Consider the following 15736-nt stretch of genomic DNA (forward strand, 5'->3'; position numbering starts at 1 on the left):
CCATCACGTGTTCTCCCTACTTCTTCCCATAACATATACTACATTACGGGTATGAAAAACAAGAGATGGTGATAATGTCTTTGCAAAATTTTTATAGGCTAATGAACTGCTAATATAAATAAATCATTATCGTGAGTAAACACATTCAACTTACATACACACTGATTTATTTTTTTTAAGATTTTATTTATTCATTTTTGCAAAAGAGAGAGCGAGCGAGCCAGGTGGAAGGGGCAGAGGGAGAAGCAGACTCCCCGCTGAGCCAGGAGCCCAACGCAGGACTTGATCCCAGCACCCTGAGATCATGACCTGAGCCGAAAGCAGACACTTAACCGACTGAGCCACCCAGGTGCCCCATACACACTGATTTTAAAAATTAACGCTAAGGGGAGCCTATCTTTGGCTCAGGTCAGGATCCTGGAGTCCGAGGATCGAGCCCAGCATGGGGCTCCCTGCTCAGTGGGGAGTCTGCTTCTCCCTCTCCTGCTGCGCCCCCCACCCCAGCTCTTGTTCTTTCTTCTCTCTCAAATAAAATCTTTAATAAATAAAATAAATAAAAATTAGCCCCAAAAGATGGCTGATACTCAAAAACAACGAGTCACCCGAACCCTTCTCTTTTTTCTCTTTCACTTTGATTAAAAGAAAACTTAAAGCCAGTCTACGGAAGTACATTATGCTTTTATCCTCCTGTGCCTTCAGGCACAATGAATTTCCTTATCTGTAAAACGAGGGTCAATAGGAGATGCTTAGAACAAAACCTGGCAGTAGTACGTATTCAATAAATGTTAACCAGCCATTATTCCGTGAATGTTTTCACTGTTTAGAAGAGCACCAAGTAAAGTCCCCAAAAGTTTAATTTAATAAAAACTCTTTAGATACTGATGTCGGTCAAAATCCCAGCAGAAATGATGTAACTACTTATCAGCTAGTTCACAATGATAAAACCCTAGACAGAGTCTGGATCCACAGGCTAACAGAGCAACTCAGAACCTAAATGCCACAGCAAACTATGTCAAAGCATTAATCATTTTCTCCACCCCACCATGAGGAACAAAAACACTCTCTTCCTCAAATATATTTTCAGCCCCTACATACTCCTGTCTAACTACCTCCTCTCCCACACTTCTCACCCGTCTGCACTCCTTATGGCTTTTCCTTGAATGCTCCTCAAAGGTTTTTGTACCACTATCATGTGTACTAGTGGTTATTCCAGGAGCAACTGAAACATCTCCTTTCCTTTTTAAATACTCGTTTCTGTGAAGAAATCCTGAAATTGCTAAAAGCACACATTATAACTAGGACATAGCCCTCTTTCTGGAGGCCTGCACAGCTAGGTCCCAATATGGCACTATTTTTAGATAACACTCTAGCCAGTGCTAAACCAAGGCACTCTTCTTGGTCTCTCTACAGCCCACCCATGCCCGCCACCCCTTACCAGACACATGGGAAGACAGGACTAGAACAGGAACAGACAGCCTTCCTCCCACAGCAGGTCAAAAGCTTGATCAGCACATATATTTGACTTTTCTAACTTCACTTAAAAAGATTTTTTTAGTCAATAATACCATGCAGTAATAAATTCAATGGAAGAGCAGATTTTAGTCCTAATTCTACCACGACTAGCTGTGTGATCCTGAGTAAGTCACCTAACTTCACAATACCGATCTCCTTATATATAAAATATGAAGCGTTTTGGCCTAGATGTGCCCTATGGTTGCTCTCTAACGTTCCAGGACTACAAATATTATGATGCTAAAAGCAGATTAAAGCTCTACTTCTGACACACAGAGGCTTCAAATCAAACCACGGATCCACATCGTCCTATTAACCCAATCATTCAAAACAGCTGCCGTAGTTCAGGGATCAGCATGCCCTCCAATCACGCACTCCCGATCAAGAGGGCACACAGAATACAAAGAATTAAAGAGTGCAGCAACGTAAGGAAGAGATGTCTGGCAGCCAACTGTCTATATGCATGCTTGAGTGTATTCTATAATTACAGTCTCAAATTAACAGAACATTCAAATTAGATTGCTATTCCTAAGAAAAAATCTGAGTATCTCTAATGAAAGATCACAGCAGCACAGTCCATGCTACTTCCAATAATAAGCTTATCTATTGCTCCCACTGATTTCTTTTTATTGACAGGCGTAAGTAACTAACAGAGTAAAAATTCAGATTAAAGTTAAAAATGACATTTCATTCAAAGTACCATACTTAATACAAAAACCAGTTGCTCCCTAATTCAGCAAAAGAAAAGGTTAGCAGAAGTACAGATGGGAAAAACATTATGGAGCAAAGTAAAATAATTGTTCTTTTTTTTTTTTTAAACAAACACGTCTGTTGTATGTGCCTGGAACTGCTGGACACAAATACAAGTAAGTTAAGGAATGTGAAGTTAGATCTATTTTTCGTGTGAAATGAGCAAGTGTCCATAGCCTAAAATATCAGAATAATTGCTTTACCCAGCCCACTGTCCCTGTAAGCGCACCAAGCTGCTACATATGAACATCCTTGAAAACCTTCTTCAACTCAAACTTCAACTCTTTGCTGAATCCTTCTCCATTCCCTCTCAACGGAGACATTACTCCCACTCCGATGGCTGACACAGATTCTTCCCTTTCAGCATGAGTCCAAGAGCTTAATTTCCAAAACTTAAGTCCCAAACTGTCCTTCCCAGCCTCTATCTCTAGCCAGGTCTGGCTACTCTAAAAAAAAAAAAATTATTTGACTATCTTTCCAGATCCTAATCTTGCTTTTTCATAAACTGCTAATTGGTTTTCTTGATTTTTGATTAAAATGGTAATGAAACTCTTTTTAGTATGACCTGAAAACCCTTCCACATCTGTGTCCTTCTTCCTCAAGGGCACCCTGACAAAAGGCTCGACCTGGCCCTACAGCTTAGCGTCAAATACCATAACACTAATACTTGGTCAAATTATCATAATTATTTGGGTTTGTACCTGTTTAGGACCCCCTTAGTCCTAAATTCAAAAAAGCACACTCCTCGAAAGCACAAAACAGTCCCTTCTTTTTGTTTCTACTATCCCCCCTCCAATATCTAGGACAGAGTAGGCACATAGTAAACTGTGGGATGAATGGCTTGAGTTTCTGTGGGATTCAGTAGTTGCCTAATCCCATTTTGTAAATGCCAGCTGCAATGAATGGAATTTTCAATGTGGGCAGTTAACAGAAACAGAAGATTTCCATTCCTCTGCTATCTTTACTTAGCCCCAACCCATTCCTGGCTAGGCCCTCAACTCTCACCCCACAACTACACCTGACAATAAACTTGATCACTCACAAGGCTCCTAGTCTCCTTATTCCCCTCTAAAACTCTCAAACCCTGCCCCAGCTCCCTTGCACCCACCACCCACTTCAGTGAAATAAACTGCTACAAATCAGCCCTGAACATCCCGTATCCCAACACCTAAAAGAGTGCATGAAACACAGTATTCAAATACTTGTTCAGTGAATGAATAAATAAATGAATATATTAAAGGTAAAAGATGGCAGTATGCTGTGACTGGGACAGAGATAATGGGTCTCTTCTGTGGAAAAGATTTTTTTTGCTTGGAGAGGGAGAGGGGAGGAGCAGGATAGAGGAAGAGAGAGAATCTCAAGCAGGCTCCAGGCCCAGCGTGGAGCCTAACTTGGAGCTGGATCTCACAACCCTGAGATCATGACCTGAGCCAAAATCAAGAGTTGGATGCTTAACAGACTGAGCCACCCAGGCAACCCTGAAAAAGATTCTTCTGGGAAGCAATCACATACCAACAACCAAAAAGGCTTAAAGCACATATAAGAAATTCTTGATAAAACTTAACTGACATAGAGGCGCCTGGGTGGCATCTGACTTGAGCTCAGGTCATGATCTTGGGCTCTTGGGATCGAGCTCTGTGTGGGCTCTGTGGTTAGCCAGGAGTCCGCTTCTTCCTCTGCCCCTCCCCCAGCTAGTTCTCTGGCTATCTTTCTCTCTCTCTCTCACTCACTCCCTAATAAACAAAATCTTAAAAAAAAAAAAAAAAACTGAACATAATTTCAGAATATATGCCTGCCCAAAACCCCTAGAGAAATCCCTACGTAGCTTCCTCAGTGGGCAATTGCCTACATGACTGAGTCACGCCCCTCTCTTGATTGGATCAGGAGTAAATACCTGACACATAAATCAACCTGTCATAGGCTGACAGAGGGCCTACACCCTGTGTGACCCAGCTCCAAAAAGATGAGTAAAACCAATCAGATGATCTGAGGAATCTGCACCAGAAGATAAAGAAAAAGTCATCCTAAACTGCAAGATCACACAAATGCGTGAAATCCTAGATTAAAGGGAAAAAAAAAAAAGAGCAGCTCACTTAGCCACACAGCTCTCCTCAAAATGTTATCACTTGAGAATATGAAAAAGGTAACTTGCGTGTTGCTAAAGATCATGTGTTCTCTTTGGGCAACTGGCCAATTAAGAGGGAGAATGGGGTTTCTTTTTCACTTTTGTGGAATATAAAAAGAACGCTTAAGAGAGCAGTTATTTGTGAGCAAGGAGAGGGATTATCCTCTGGCTGCCTCAATGTTCTAATTTTGGCCCCTGGTGAGTAAGTTTCCTTTTATTTCTTTAAAAGCAGGGCAACAAACAGCCATTTTGGTGCTAACACTAAATTATATGGTATGTACATCGGACATGACGGAAAACTATTTTTGCAAAGGTGTGTTTCTTTCTAGCTCTGCCTCAAAATTTTCTCGTAATAGAAATGTAAAATACTCAGTTTTAACCCATACCAATAAATTTTATACGTAATGGAGATGTCCTCCAAAGTTGACTGTAATGTTACATCCATTCACCAAAACCCATATATCCCAAAATTTCTCGCTTAAAAATGTTAGAATCAGGGGCGCCTGGGTGGCACAGCGGTTGGGCGTCAGCCTTCGGCTCAGGGCGTGATCCCGGCGTTGTGGGATCGAGCCCCACATCAGGCTCCTCCACTATGAGCCTGCTTCTTCCTCTCCCACTCCCCCTGCTTGTGTTCCCTCTCTCGCTAGCTGTCTCTATCTCTGTCAAATAAATAAATAAATAAAATCTTTAAAAAAAAAAAAATGTTAGAATCATATCCCTACCTAAGTCTCCCAAACACTGATGGCAGCATACAGCACTTTTCTATACATCTATTTAATCAAATGTAAATACCACATTTTAAAAATTCACAAATAGCAAAACATTATAAACTGAGCTGCCAGATCCTAAGGATGCCTACAATTTCAATTTCCCTTACCATATAAACGTTCATCAACGCTGTAAGGGGTTGGGGTTCATAGATGTATTTACTTTTACTAACCTTTTGCTACAGCACAAATTAGTAGTGGAATGGCAAAAAAAAAAAAAAAAAAAAAAAAAAGCTGTTAAATAAGAGGGAGAAGGCCAAGTCCCTAAATGATTCCCCAAATTATATCTATATTTATCTCTATCTATGATAAAATACAGCTACTAAAAATACAAATCAACACTCTTCCAATCCCTGCACACCTTTCCAGCCTTATCTCCCACGATCCTCCTATACCAACCCTTTATCCCAGGCAAATCTATTCGCTCACTCATATTTCTGAGCCTTTGTACATATTACTCCCTCTGTCTGGATGCACTTTCCTCTGGCCTCTGTCTTAAGAGTTCCTATTTATCCCTCAAGGTCCATTTCAGACATCACCTCCTCTGGGAAGACTTCCATGTTTCTTTCTCCTTCCCCCCAAATCAGCTACTCCTGTAACCACATTCCACACACATTAACCATTGTTTACTCCAGTATCTCCGCAACTTTAACTGCTCAAGAGTTTTGTCTACTTCTCATTTATCTCCAGGCTAATAAAGTACCTGTGCACATAAAAGATGATCAGAAATACCAAATCATAAATAAGTTAATAAATGAGCCTCTTTAGGGATAGCGCGACACTGAAAACCAAAAAGCTCAATAAAAAGTAGTGTTGACCAAATGCAATGCAGTGTCCTAGACTGGATCCTGAAGCAGAAAAAGAACGTTAGTGGAAAAACTGCTGCAATCCAAGTAAAGTATGTAGTTAACACTAATGCACCAATATTGTGCACTGACACGCACCAACACTGTGCAGTGTTGACAAATGTACCATAGCTATGTAAGATGTCAACATTAAGGGAAACCAGGTGAAGAGTATACAGGTTCTCTACGTACTTATCTCTGCAACTTTCCTACTAATGTGAAATTATTCCAAAATAAAAAGTTTATTTAAAAAACTTGTAAGGGTTGGGGCGCCTGGGTGGCACAGCGGTTAAGTGTCTGCCGTGGGCTCAGGGCGTGATCCCGGCATTATGGGATCGAGCCCCACATCAGGCTCCTCTGCTATGAGCCTGCCTCTTCCTCTCCCACTCCCCCTGCTTGTGTTCCCTCTCTCTCTGGCTGTCTCTATCTCTGTCGAATAAATAAAATCTTTAAAAACAAAACAAAACTTGTAAGGGTGCCTGGCTGGTTAAGATTCTGCCTTCAGCTCAGGTCATGATCCCAGAGCCCTGGGATCAAGCCTCATGCTGAATAAGAAGCCTGCTTCTCCATCTCCCTCTGCTGTTCCGCCTGCTTGTGCTCTCTGTCAAATAAATAAATAAAATCTTTAAAAACAAAAGACACATACACAAAAAACTTGTAAGTAGTCTAGAAAAACTCAAAAAACAACAAATATTCATGAGGATGTGAATGTGGATTTTAGTTATTAAAATAATTACAAAAATAAAAGGGTAAGAAATCTATTTCTCTTAGACGCAGATCAGAGGGGCGGCTGGGTGGCCCAGACAGTTAAGCATCTGCAGGCTCAGGTCACGGTCCTGGGATAGAGCCCCAAGCAACGCCCCGGGCCACCAGGCACCTGGCTTCCCTGCCCTGCGTCCCTGCTTTTCCCTCAGCCCACCCTCCCCACCCTGTGCTCTAACATGCATGCTCTTTCCCAAATAAATAAATAAAATCTCTAAAAAAAAAAAGCAGAGGAAGGAAGGAACGAAATTAATTTTTTTAAAGATTATTTATTTATTTGACAGAGAGACAGCCAGCAAGAGAGGGAACACAGCAGGGGGAGTGGGAGAGGAAGAAGCAGGCTCCTAGCAGAGGAGCCTGATGTGGGGCTCGATCCCAGAACGCTGGGATCACGCCCTGAGCCGAAGGCAGACACTTAACGACTGTGCCACCCAGGCGCCCCCGAAATTAATTTTTAACAACCTGAAATGAACCAAAATATGTTAGGATTTATTAATGCTGAAAAATGGTGAAAGAGATTTATATCATTAAACCGAAGTGATTCAATGTTTATTTTCAAAAATACGTAACTCAACATTGAAATAACTTCCACGGAAAGTTTAAGACTGCATTATCCTAACACATACATCAGAACTACTTTATCTGTGTAAATCATGATAGTGATTATATCATTACATCAAACAGAACCCTGTTTTGAGGTTATCAATTCTGATGTTCTAACTTCAGGAAATAGAGGGGAAATGTTCTATCAAAAGTATGTCACTCTAAAACAATCCTGTAATTTACAGTAATCTGTAAAATAGAATTTCCAAGGTCCTGGGCAAAATCCATTTCCATACAACAGTCTCCATTTAATAAAAAAGTATAAAGACTAGGGATATCAAAACATGACTAAAACAGAAATCCAAATACAGTGTACCCTTTCCATAATAAGCTCTTAGAGTTCAGTGGAATACTATTTCAATTTTAAAATCCAACTATGACAGGAAATTACAAGATGACAAGAGTCAAGCTACCTTGCTAATTAAACAAGTCTGATTTAAATGGTCCCCATATCACCAAAGTAATAACGATTAACAGCAGGCCACATAAATAAAAGCACGAGAGAGGGGCGTCTGGGTGGCTCAGTTGGTTAAGCATCTGCCTTGGGCTGGAGAGATGATCCTGGGATTGAGCCCTGCCTTGGACTCCTTGCTCTCTCTGTCAAATAAATGAATAAATAAATAAAAATCTTAAAAAAAAAAAAAGCAGGAGATACAAGCACAATAAAAACAACAGTGTAGGAATGCCTTGGTGGCTCAGTTGGTTAAGTGTCTGCCTTGGGTTCAGGTCATAATTCCAGGATCCCAGGATCAAGTCCCACACTGGGCTCCTTGCTCTGCGGGGAGCCTGCTTCTCCCTCTGCCTGCCACTCCCCCTCCTTGTTCTCACTCTTTCACAAATACATGAATAAAATCTTTAAAAATAAATAAAGTAAGTAAATAAATACAATCATGGTGAGACATCCCTAACTATACAGCTATAGATTTACATGAGCAACTAGAAAAAATTTAGAATACTACCTATTTCAAAGTTAAGCAACAAAAATTTTTTGAGATGTAAAACACTAACAATCATCCAAAAACCTCAAAGTCTTTTTGTATGAATGTTAAAAACATTTACCCATTTGTGAAAGACTTGGTGACAAAAAGAAGCCCATAACTGCAAAATAGTAATGGAACAATGAACACACTCATGTCTCCACTAGCCCTTAATAAATCTCTTAAACTGTTACGTATCTTCCAAGTCTAACTTGAAAATCAAAGGAAATCCACTGAAGACTATACCCTCCTGAAGTTTGTTTCTAAGATTACCAGGTACAAGTCAAACAAATTTGGTCTTTCTGGTTCTTCTCTGTTTGGTTTGTATCTGATATATTCATTTGTTACAACTTACTAATATCAAGACATGAAAAATAGGTTATGTCATTTACATAGAGCGCTATATTAAGATTGGGACAATTAAACAGTGCTCCAAAGACAATGTTACTCAGTTCAAGCAGCTTCGATTACCGATATGATACAGATGACTGCTAAGCAGGTAACAGCAGGTAAGCCTGCAGAGACAGAGGCATAACAATAACTCTAACTTGCTAAACACTAAAACGAAAACTGGAGAGAAAATCAAATACTAAAACAGTTTCTTCTCTCTATATTCTCTTAAAACAATTACATTATGGGCACTTTATAAATTTATGTCTTTCAGGTTTTTAACTATCTTCCTAAACAGCTTTATTACCTAAACTAATTTCAGTCAAACTCAAGAATAAGAGAAATAACAACACAAAAATAGCCCTCTTAAAACCCTGCTAAAATATTTCATTATAACATTAACATCACAGACAAGAGACCCCTGAGATCAGACCTCATCGTACAGAAAAAAGAATATGAGGTTCAGAGATCAGGACAAATCCCTCCATTTTCAGTATCTTTGCTCTTTAACCCTACCCTACACGGGATCTCCCATTTATGAATTAAGTTACTAATTCAAAGAACTTTTATTAGTGCTAGTCTACTATAATCTGTTGACTAGAAAACAAGTTTTAAAACAAACTTCAGTTACCTTAACAAATTTAGTATCCACTGCTCTAAACACTTCTTACGAGACCCATATTTTAATTTTTTGGTCTTTACTGCTAATATTCTAGTTCCTGAGTACTTAAAACATCTTTTCCTCCCCACCTTCCCCGATAAGCCCCATTCCCCAATAAAACTAAACTAAACTAAACTAAACTAACTAAACATAAGAAGACAAAGCATGGACAGTTGCAAGAATGATTAAAAGGTCACATGATTGTCAAATCTGTTTTTTTTAAGATTTTATTTATTTATTTGAGAGAGAGTGAGAGAGCACAGGAGAGCTCAAGCAAGGGGAGCAGCAGAGGGAGAGGGAGAAGCAGGCTGCCCATCGAACAGGGAGCCTGATACGGGGCTTGATCCTAGGACCCTGGGATCATGACCTGAGCTGAAGGCAGATGCTTAACCGACTGAACCACCCAAGAACCCCTTGTCAAATCTATTAAGTACTAAAACCCTATTCTATGGCCATCTCTGTACCTACTTCAGAATTAGCATACTTAGGGAATATTACAATATTGTAATTCCTGAAAAGGACCATATTTTCAGATTGAACAAGTAATAATACATTTAAACAAAAGACACAAAGAACAGTTAAGTGCATATAAAAACAAACCTATCTTTGAAATGTAAATTTCTACTTTTTATGCCAGTTCTTTTTGCCCAGACACTAGATGCGTCCTCATAAGAAGTGTAATGTTTATGAATCTTACGCCAAATAAATGGCAAATCTTATAAAGAATATCATCCTATGCGAATTTAATGAAACAATATAATAACAGTATTATTGTTATTATTAAAGCAAAATGAATGCTACAGATTATAGATACTATAAAAATTCAAATTAAGAAGCTACTGAGGGCTAAATTAAAGGAAAAGTTCAGTATTACAACTCTCTAATTATCAAAAATACTTATTTTCAATAATAAGCATATTCAGCTGGTAAATACAGACATTTAAATGTGAGTAATAAACTGTATAAGGTTTAAGTGAATTAGAGGATTCCAATTCTCTGCATGCAACTTAATTTTTGCCATACCACCACCACAAAAATCCTAGCGAACAAAGCATAAATCTCATTTTGTATAATAATGTTTTCTCAAGATCCGCTAAGGGAAATTACGAAGAAATAAAAATCTAAAGATAGCACAGGAGTAAATCATTCAATAACTTGCAAAACTAAATTATAATATTCAATTCCTTCTAATAAATTTAATAAATATTTATTTCCCTTTAATATCACAAGAGTGATATTAAAATTCCTTGAAGACCTCTGAAAAGAATGTATTATTTGAAAAAATCAAATTTTTTGTCTGAAACACCCTTGAAAAAAGTAGCTAAAATGATAAGCTTTCAGAGACATATCACAATAACAGAAGTTACCAATACTGAATAGTTGTTTGCTAAGCATTTTACATATATTATCTTCTTACACGTCATAAAATAGGCATCATCATCCCCACCTTATATATGTGAAAAATAAGATTCACTGGCTAAGTTATGTGCTCTGAGCCTCACGACTAGTAAATGAAGGTGGGAACTGAATTCAGTTCAATGTGACTCTGAAAGCAGCGCTCTTATCCATTCATTATACCAGTACTTTCCAACTTTTGCTACATGATGGCACACACTGAAAATGATAATGTTATCATTTACTAAAGTAAGTTGGAGGAGCTTGGTAAAAATAACATATATTTTCTTTATATCATAAAATTATGACATGAAAAATAAAATGATACAGATGATATTAAATACTAATTGGCATAAACCTTCCTAATAAAATATTTGCAATCGCCATGTTCCCAAAGTTTAAAGAAGAAATCATACTAAAAATGTTCAAATTATCATTTCAACTGTTGCAAATTTTTGAAAAGTTATGAAAATGATTTAAAATTTCAAAACTATAGAGGTGCCTGGGCGGCTCAGTCGGTTAAGTGTCTGCCTTCGGCTCACGTCATGATCCCAGGGTCCTGGGATTGAGCCCACATCGGGCTTCCTGCTAGGCAGGGAGCCTGCTTCTCCCTCTCCCTCTGCAGCTCCCCCTGCTTGTACTCTCTTATGCTCTCTCTCTCTCTTTGTGTCAATTAAAATCTTTTAAAAAAATTAAAATTAACATAAATATATGAAATTTCAAAACTATAAAAAAATTTACAAACAGCACATTTGTATGCCATCCTATGCACTGCACTCGGTTGGGAAGCTTTGCATAATATAATTTTGTCTTTCTACATAATATTGTGATTAAACATTAATTGTGGTGTTATCAAGATCTTCCCAATAACAGACCTAAAGAAAATTCATATCAAAGGTAATAAAAAATTGTAACACTTAAGTATTCCTTAACTAATTCGACCCACCCTGGCTTCTTAATTTGAATTTCTATAGTACCTATAATCTGTAACATTCTTTTTGATTTAATAACAACAATAATAGCTAACATTCACTGAGCTAATCCTATATTCCACTTTACATTATTATCATATTAATCCTCACAGCACTCCTACAGTGCCTCTACTTTCTCCATTTTATTTTTTTATTTTTTATTTTTTTTAAGATTTTATTTATTTGACAGAGATAGAGACAGCCAGCGAGAGAGGGAACACAAGCAGGGGGAGTGGGAGAGGAAGAAGCAGGCTCACAGCGGAAGAGCCTGATGTGGGGCTCGAACCCAGATCGCCGGGATCACGCCCTGAGCCGAAGGCAGACGCCTAACCGCTGTGCCACCCAGGCGCCCCTACTTTCTCCATTTTAAAGATGAGTAAACGGAGCAGAGCAAAATTGAGTAAGTAAATTTCCCAAGGTTACAGCTGGTGAATGGGAATTAGAATTTGAAATAGTCTGACTTCATAGCTCATGTTGTTAATCACTATACTAAACTACATCCCTCCAAAAAAGAAAATACAGTAATATTTAATGAATACCTATTATGTGCCAGGAGAGACACAGGTAACCAAACATATCTCAACTTAGACTAAGTTTGACAGTTTCACAGGTATTTCATGAAGTAAATATCTCCTTTGATGCACATGCAAGTGGTTTTCTACAGCAAAAAAAAAAAAAAAAAAAAAAAAAAAAAAAAGAAAAGAAAAGAAAAAGAAAGGTATTCGTAAACTGTGATGAGTGTGTTCTGCTTACAGAAAATATGGGATAACTTTAACTTCTGTGCATTATATGGTTCAAGCAAGAGCATCTGTGTCTGCAACTACTTGTATCTGTTGACTTAACTTCCTCAAGAATATTAAAAAATCTTACTTAAAACAATGAACTGATAAAAGTTAAAAGCAAATGTTTGAGCACTTTGATTTTTACTTACTGCTTTTGAAGTTCGCTAAGTCATCATGTGTTTAATCTTGTTTTTAATTAAATGCACTATTTATAACGTCTGGAATAAAGATTTTTCCAGACATTTGCTTGCCTAAATTCTGCCTGCCAAATCCTGCCATTTAGAAGAAAGCCTTACGGTTTACAACTGTATTACAACAGGCTAATGTCCTAAGGGGATCTCTGATGGGCCAATGTGTATCAAAACATTAACAGATGAAAATACACCTTTAGTTTCATAACCAATCAATCAATAGCAGACAACATTAATGCCTTGAGTATTATGGTTTATGTTAAACATCTGAAAGAGCCCAAGGAGCAATGTCCAACAGTAGGTGGTTCACACTAGTAAATATTTAAGAAGCATCTACTATGTGCCATGGACCATGCTCACCCACAAATGACACCTGTTAAACAGAGTGGCAGTCTAAAATTACCATCTGAATTCATGTGTCATGAAAGGTCAGATATTCAAACCAAAAGCTCAAGCTCCAATATATAATTTTCCCCCTATGTCCAAAGAGCTGTTCCTAGGGCTTCTGCAACCTACAAACCACTGAATATGTTAACATGAAGAGACTAGCATGGGCACCCAGCACATCCTGGAGTACAAAATAAGCCTTGGGTTATGGTGGTGCATTCTGTCCTCCAGAGCTTTACACCATGAAAACTTGGCACTTCTCCTAAAGCAACTTCTTTTTCTCAAAAATTGTTTTAAAAAGTTCTATTGCAAAAAAAAAAAAAAAGGAAAAAAGAGGTTCTGTTGCTTACAGAAACCATTACTCCTACTTATTCTTCTCTAACAGAACCGTTGAAAATACTAATAGTAAAGAAACTGTGACTTAACTAATTGGTAAGCTGACTTGACGCCAGGGTACTTTATAGGATTTACTGAGCCTCTAGAAACCAGTCTCAAAAATGTTTAAACTAATCATGCTGAGTAAAATGGACCTGACTGTACCAAAAAGCTGCTCAAAACGAATGTCGGGTAAAATAAACAGTAATTTTCTGAAGCCAATGTTTTTAGTTTGGAGAGACAGCTCACCAGAAGTCTGTCACAGCTTTTACAGTGTATCCAATTTCATAATTTATCCCAAGGTAACTCCATTCCCACTGCATATCATCCCTAGCAACTATTCAGCAACTCCCAATATGTAATCTATTGTCCACTACATCTTTTGCCACAAACCTCAAACCAGCCAGTCCTTAAATTTCCTCAGCTCAAACCACCTCCCCTTTGTAAAAACAAGGGAAGGAGTTATAAAACCTTAAGAGAGTTAAAAATGATCGAAGGAGGTGGAAAAGTATAAACAGCCTCTGCACCTAAGCTCTTTTCCTTTAAATCCGAGAACTTGTCAATTATCTCCCCAACACACCTTCATGTTCCTGGTTAATCCAGGGTTCCTCCACCTTACCAACAGTTCAAAATGTCCACTTGGTAATAAATGGCCGGGTCTTTACGTGACCACTCTGTCCCAGCCCCTCTATATACATTCATCATTCAAGCATCCCAACTTCATCCTATCAAAGTATCACCACGCTCCAAACTCAAAAGCCATTATACAAGCCCCACACACTATTCCGTCGTCTTTGCTGTCAACTCCAACCTCTTGCAAAACCTTCCCTAATATCAGCTCTTCCTTTATGAGCATTCCCCGTATTCCTAACACAGTCTCAGTGTCCTCCTGCCCCACACTCCCAAGCTCTCTTCACTAAACGCCAATTCCAGCACGGAGTCACACCCTCCGTCCAGCCCAATTCCTACAACCCCAAACCCCACCCCCTCATCACGCCCTCCTGGGCCTAAGCCACCAACCCAACACCCCGCCCTACGGCCGTCACGCCCCTCCAGATCCCTTCGGGGTCCTTTCAGCCGGCCGGGCCTGACCACCCCCCCTCCAAGGCTCCCAAGTGTCTAGGCCCTCCCGTTCACCCAGCCAGCCCCGCCAGCCCCGCCCTCAGCCCCTCACCGAGTAGCAGCAGCTTCACTTCTTTGGCCGCTTTCTCTCCGTCCTCCCGCAAGTTGCGGTCGATCATCTTGCTCCGCTCCACCGCCGCCTTGTCCTCGGCGCTCAACGTGCAGCCCATGGCGGCGGCGGGAGAGGGGACCGAGCCCGGGCTCACTCACACACCGCGGAGACTGCGGCTCGGGGGGTTGAGACAGCGTCTACTGCTGGGCGGCGGCCCTCTCCGTCAGCTCCTTGAGCGCCCGAAGGAACCGGATATCCGGCGTTTACGACACTTCCGGCAACGCCCCACGGCGGTTACTGCTCAAAATTCTCCAGCTGGGGTAGAGGAGGAGCAACGGAAAGCGGAAGTACAGGAGAGGACCGGTGAGTCCGAGCGGTGGTTCCCGGAGTAGCGATGGCTTGTCGAGCACCTGGTACGCGGCTCGATCTTAGTGCTTCTTCTCCTTTTCGGCTGCCTTATTTGGGTAAACGTAGAAAAACCAGGGACTGGCTTCCCCAGTTGGTGGCGCCGTCCTGAGGTCACACAGCCGGCTTTGGATGGGGGCGTGGGGGTTCCCAAAAAGGGAGTCCACAGCCCGCACAGGAATTTCTGCTGGGAATTTCTTACTGGTCAGAAAGCCCCTTGATCTCTGCCTGTGGAGACCCGAAGCCCCTTCCCAAGGGTACGACCCTCTGCTGGGGTTGTCTCAGCCCGATCTACGGGATGGAAACAAACAGCAGAGCCTGGGGCCGGCCACCCTTCACATATTGAGATCTGTAAGGCCGACCATGCCTGGGTCTTTAGCATCCCCTTCTGCCCTCCCCTTTGTCCCACCGCTTCCTGCTCTCAGGGTGTATCCCGGTCCTTGTGCCGTTACCTACGAGTTGCCCAGCAACTATGTTGACAAAGGGCCACCTGAAATCGCTAAATACTGTATTACCTGAAAGGTAAGCGTGTAGTTTTCCACAAGATTTCCGTGCTATCTTTCTCCATCATAAGCCAGTTTTAGCGCGGATAAGTGATCCTGCGTTAGGGGCTTCGGACTTCTACCAAGATCAGTTAGCCTCAGGCCCGCACCCAAAGCAAACC

The 15736-nt window shown here is 40.3% G+C and overlaps 1 protein-coding gene across 1 annotated transcript in view; it reads right to left on the reverse strand.

Moving 5' to 3' along the window:
• Positions 1-14920, reverse strand: part of GNAI3 (G protein subunit alpha i3) — a 35806-nt gene extending 20886 nt beyond the window's left edge. The window contains exon 1 of the mRNA XM_008704020.2: positions 14668-14920. Within this exon, the coding sequence (XP_008702242.1) occupies positions 14668-14785 (118 nt within the window). The 5' untranslated portion in view covers positions 14786-14920. The remainder of the gene's footprint in view (positions 1-14667) is intronic.
• Between the last annotated feature and the right edge of the window lie 816 nt (positions 14921-15736).

This window comes from Ursus maritimus, unplaced genomic scaffold, assembly GCF_017311325.1.
Source record: "Ursus maritimus isolate PB19 unplaced genomic scaffold, ASM1731132v1 scaffold_12, whole genome shotgun sequence".
Taxonomy (NCBI): Eukaryota; Metazoa; Chordata; class Mammalia; order Carnivora; family Ursidae; genus Ursus; species Ursus maritimus.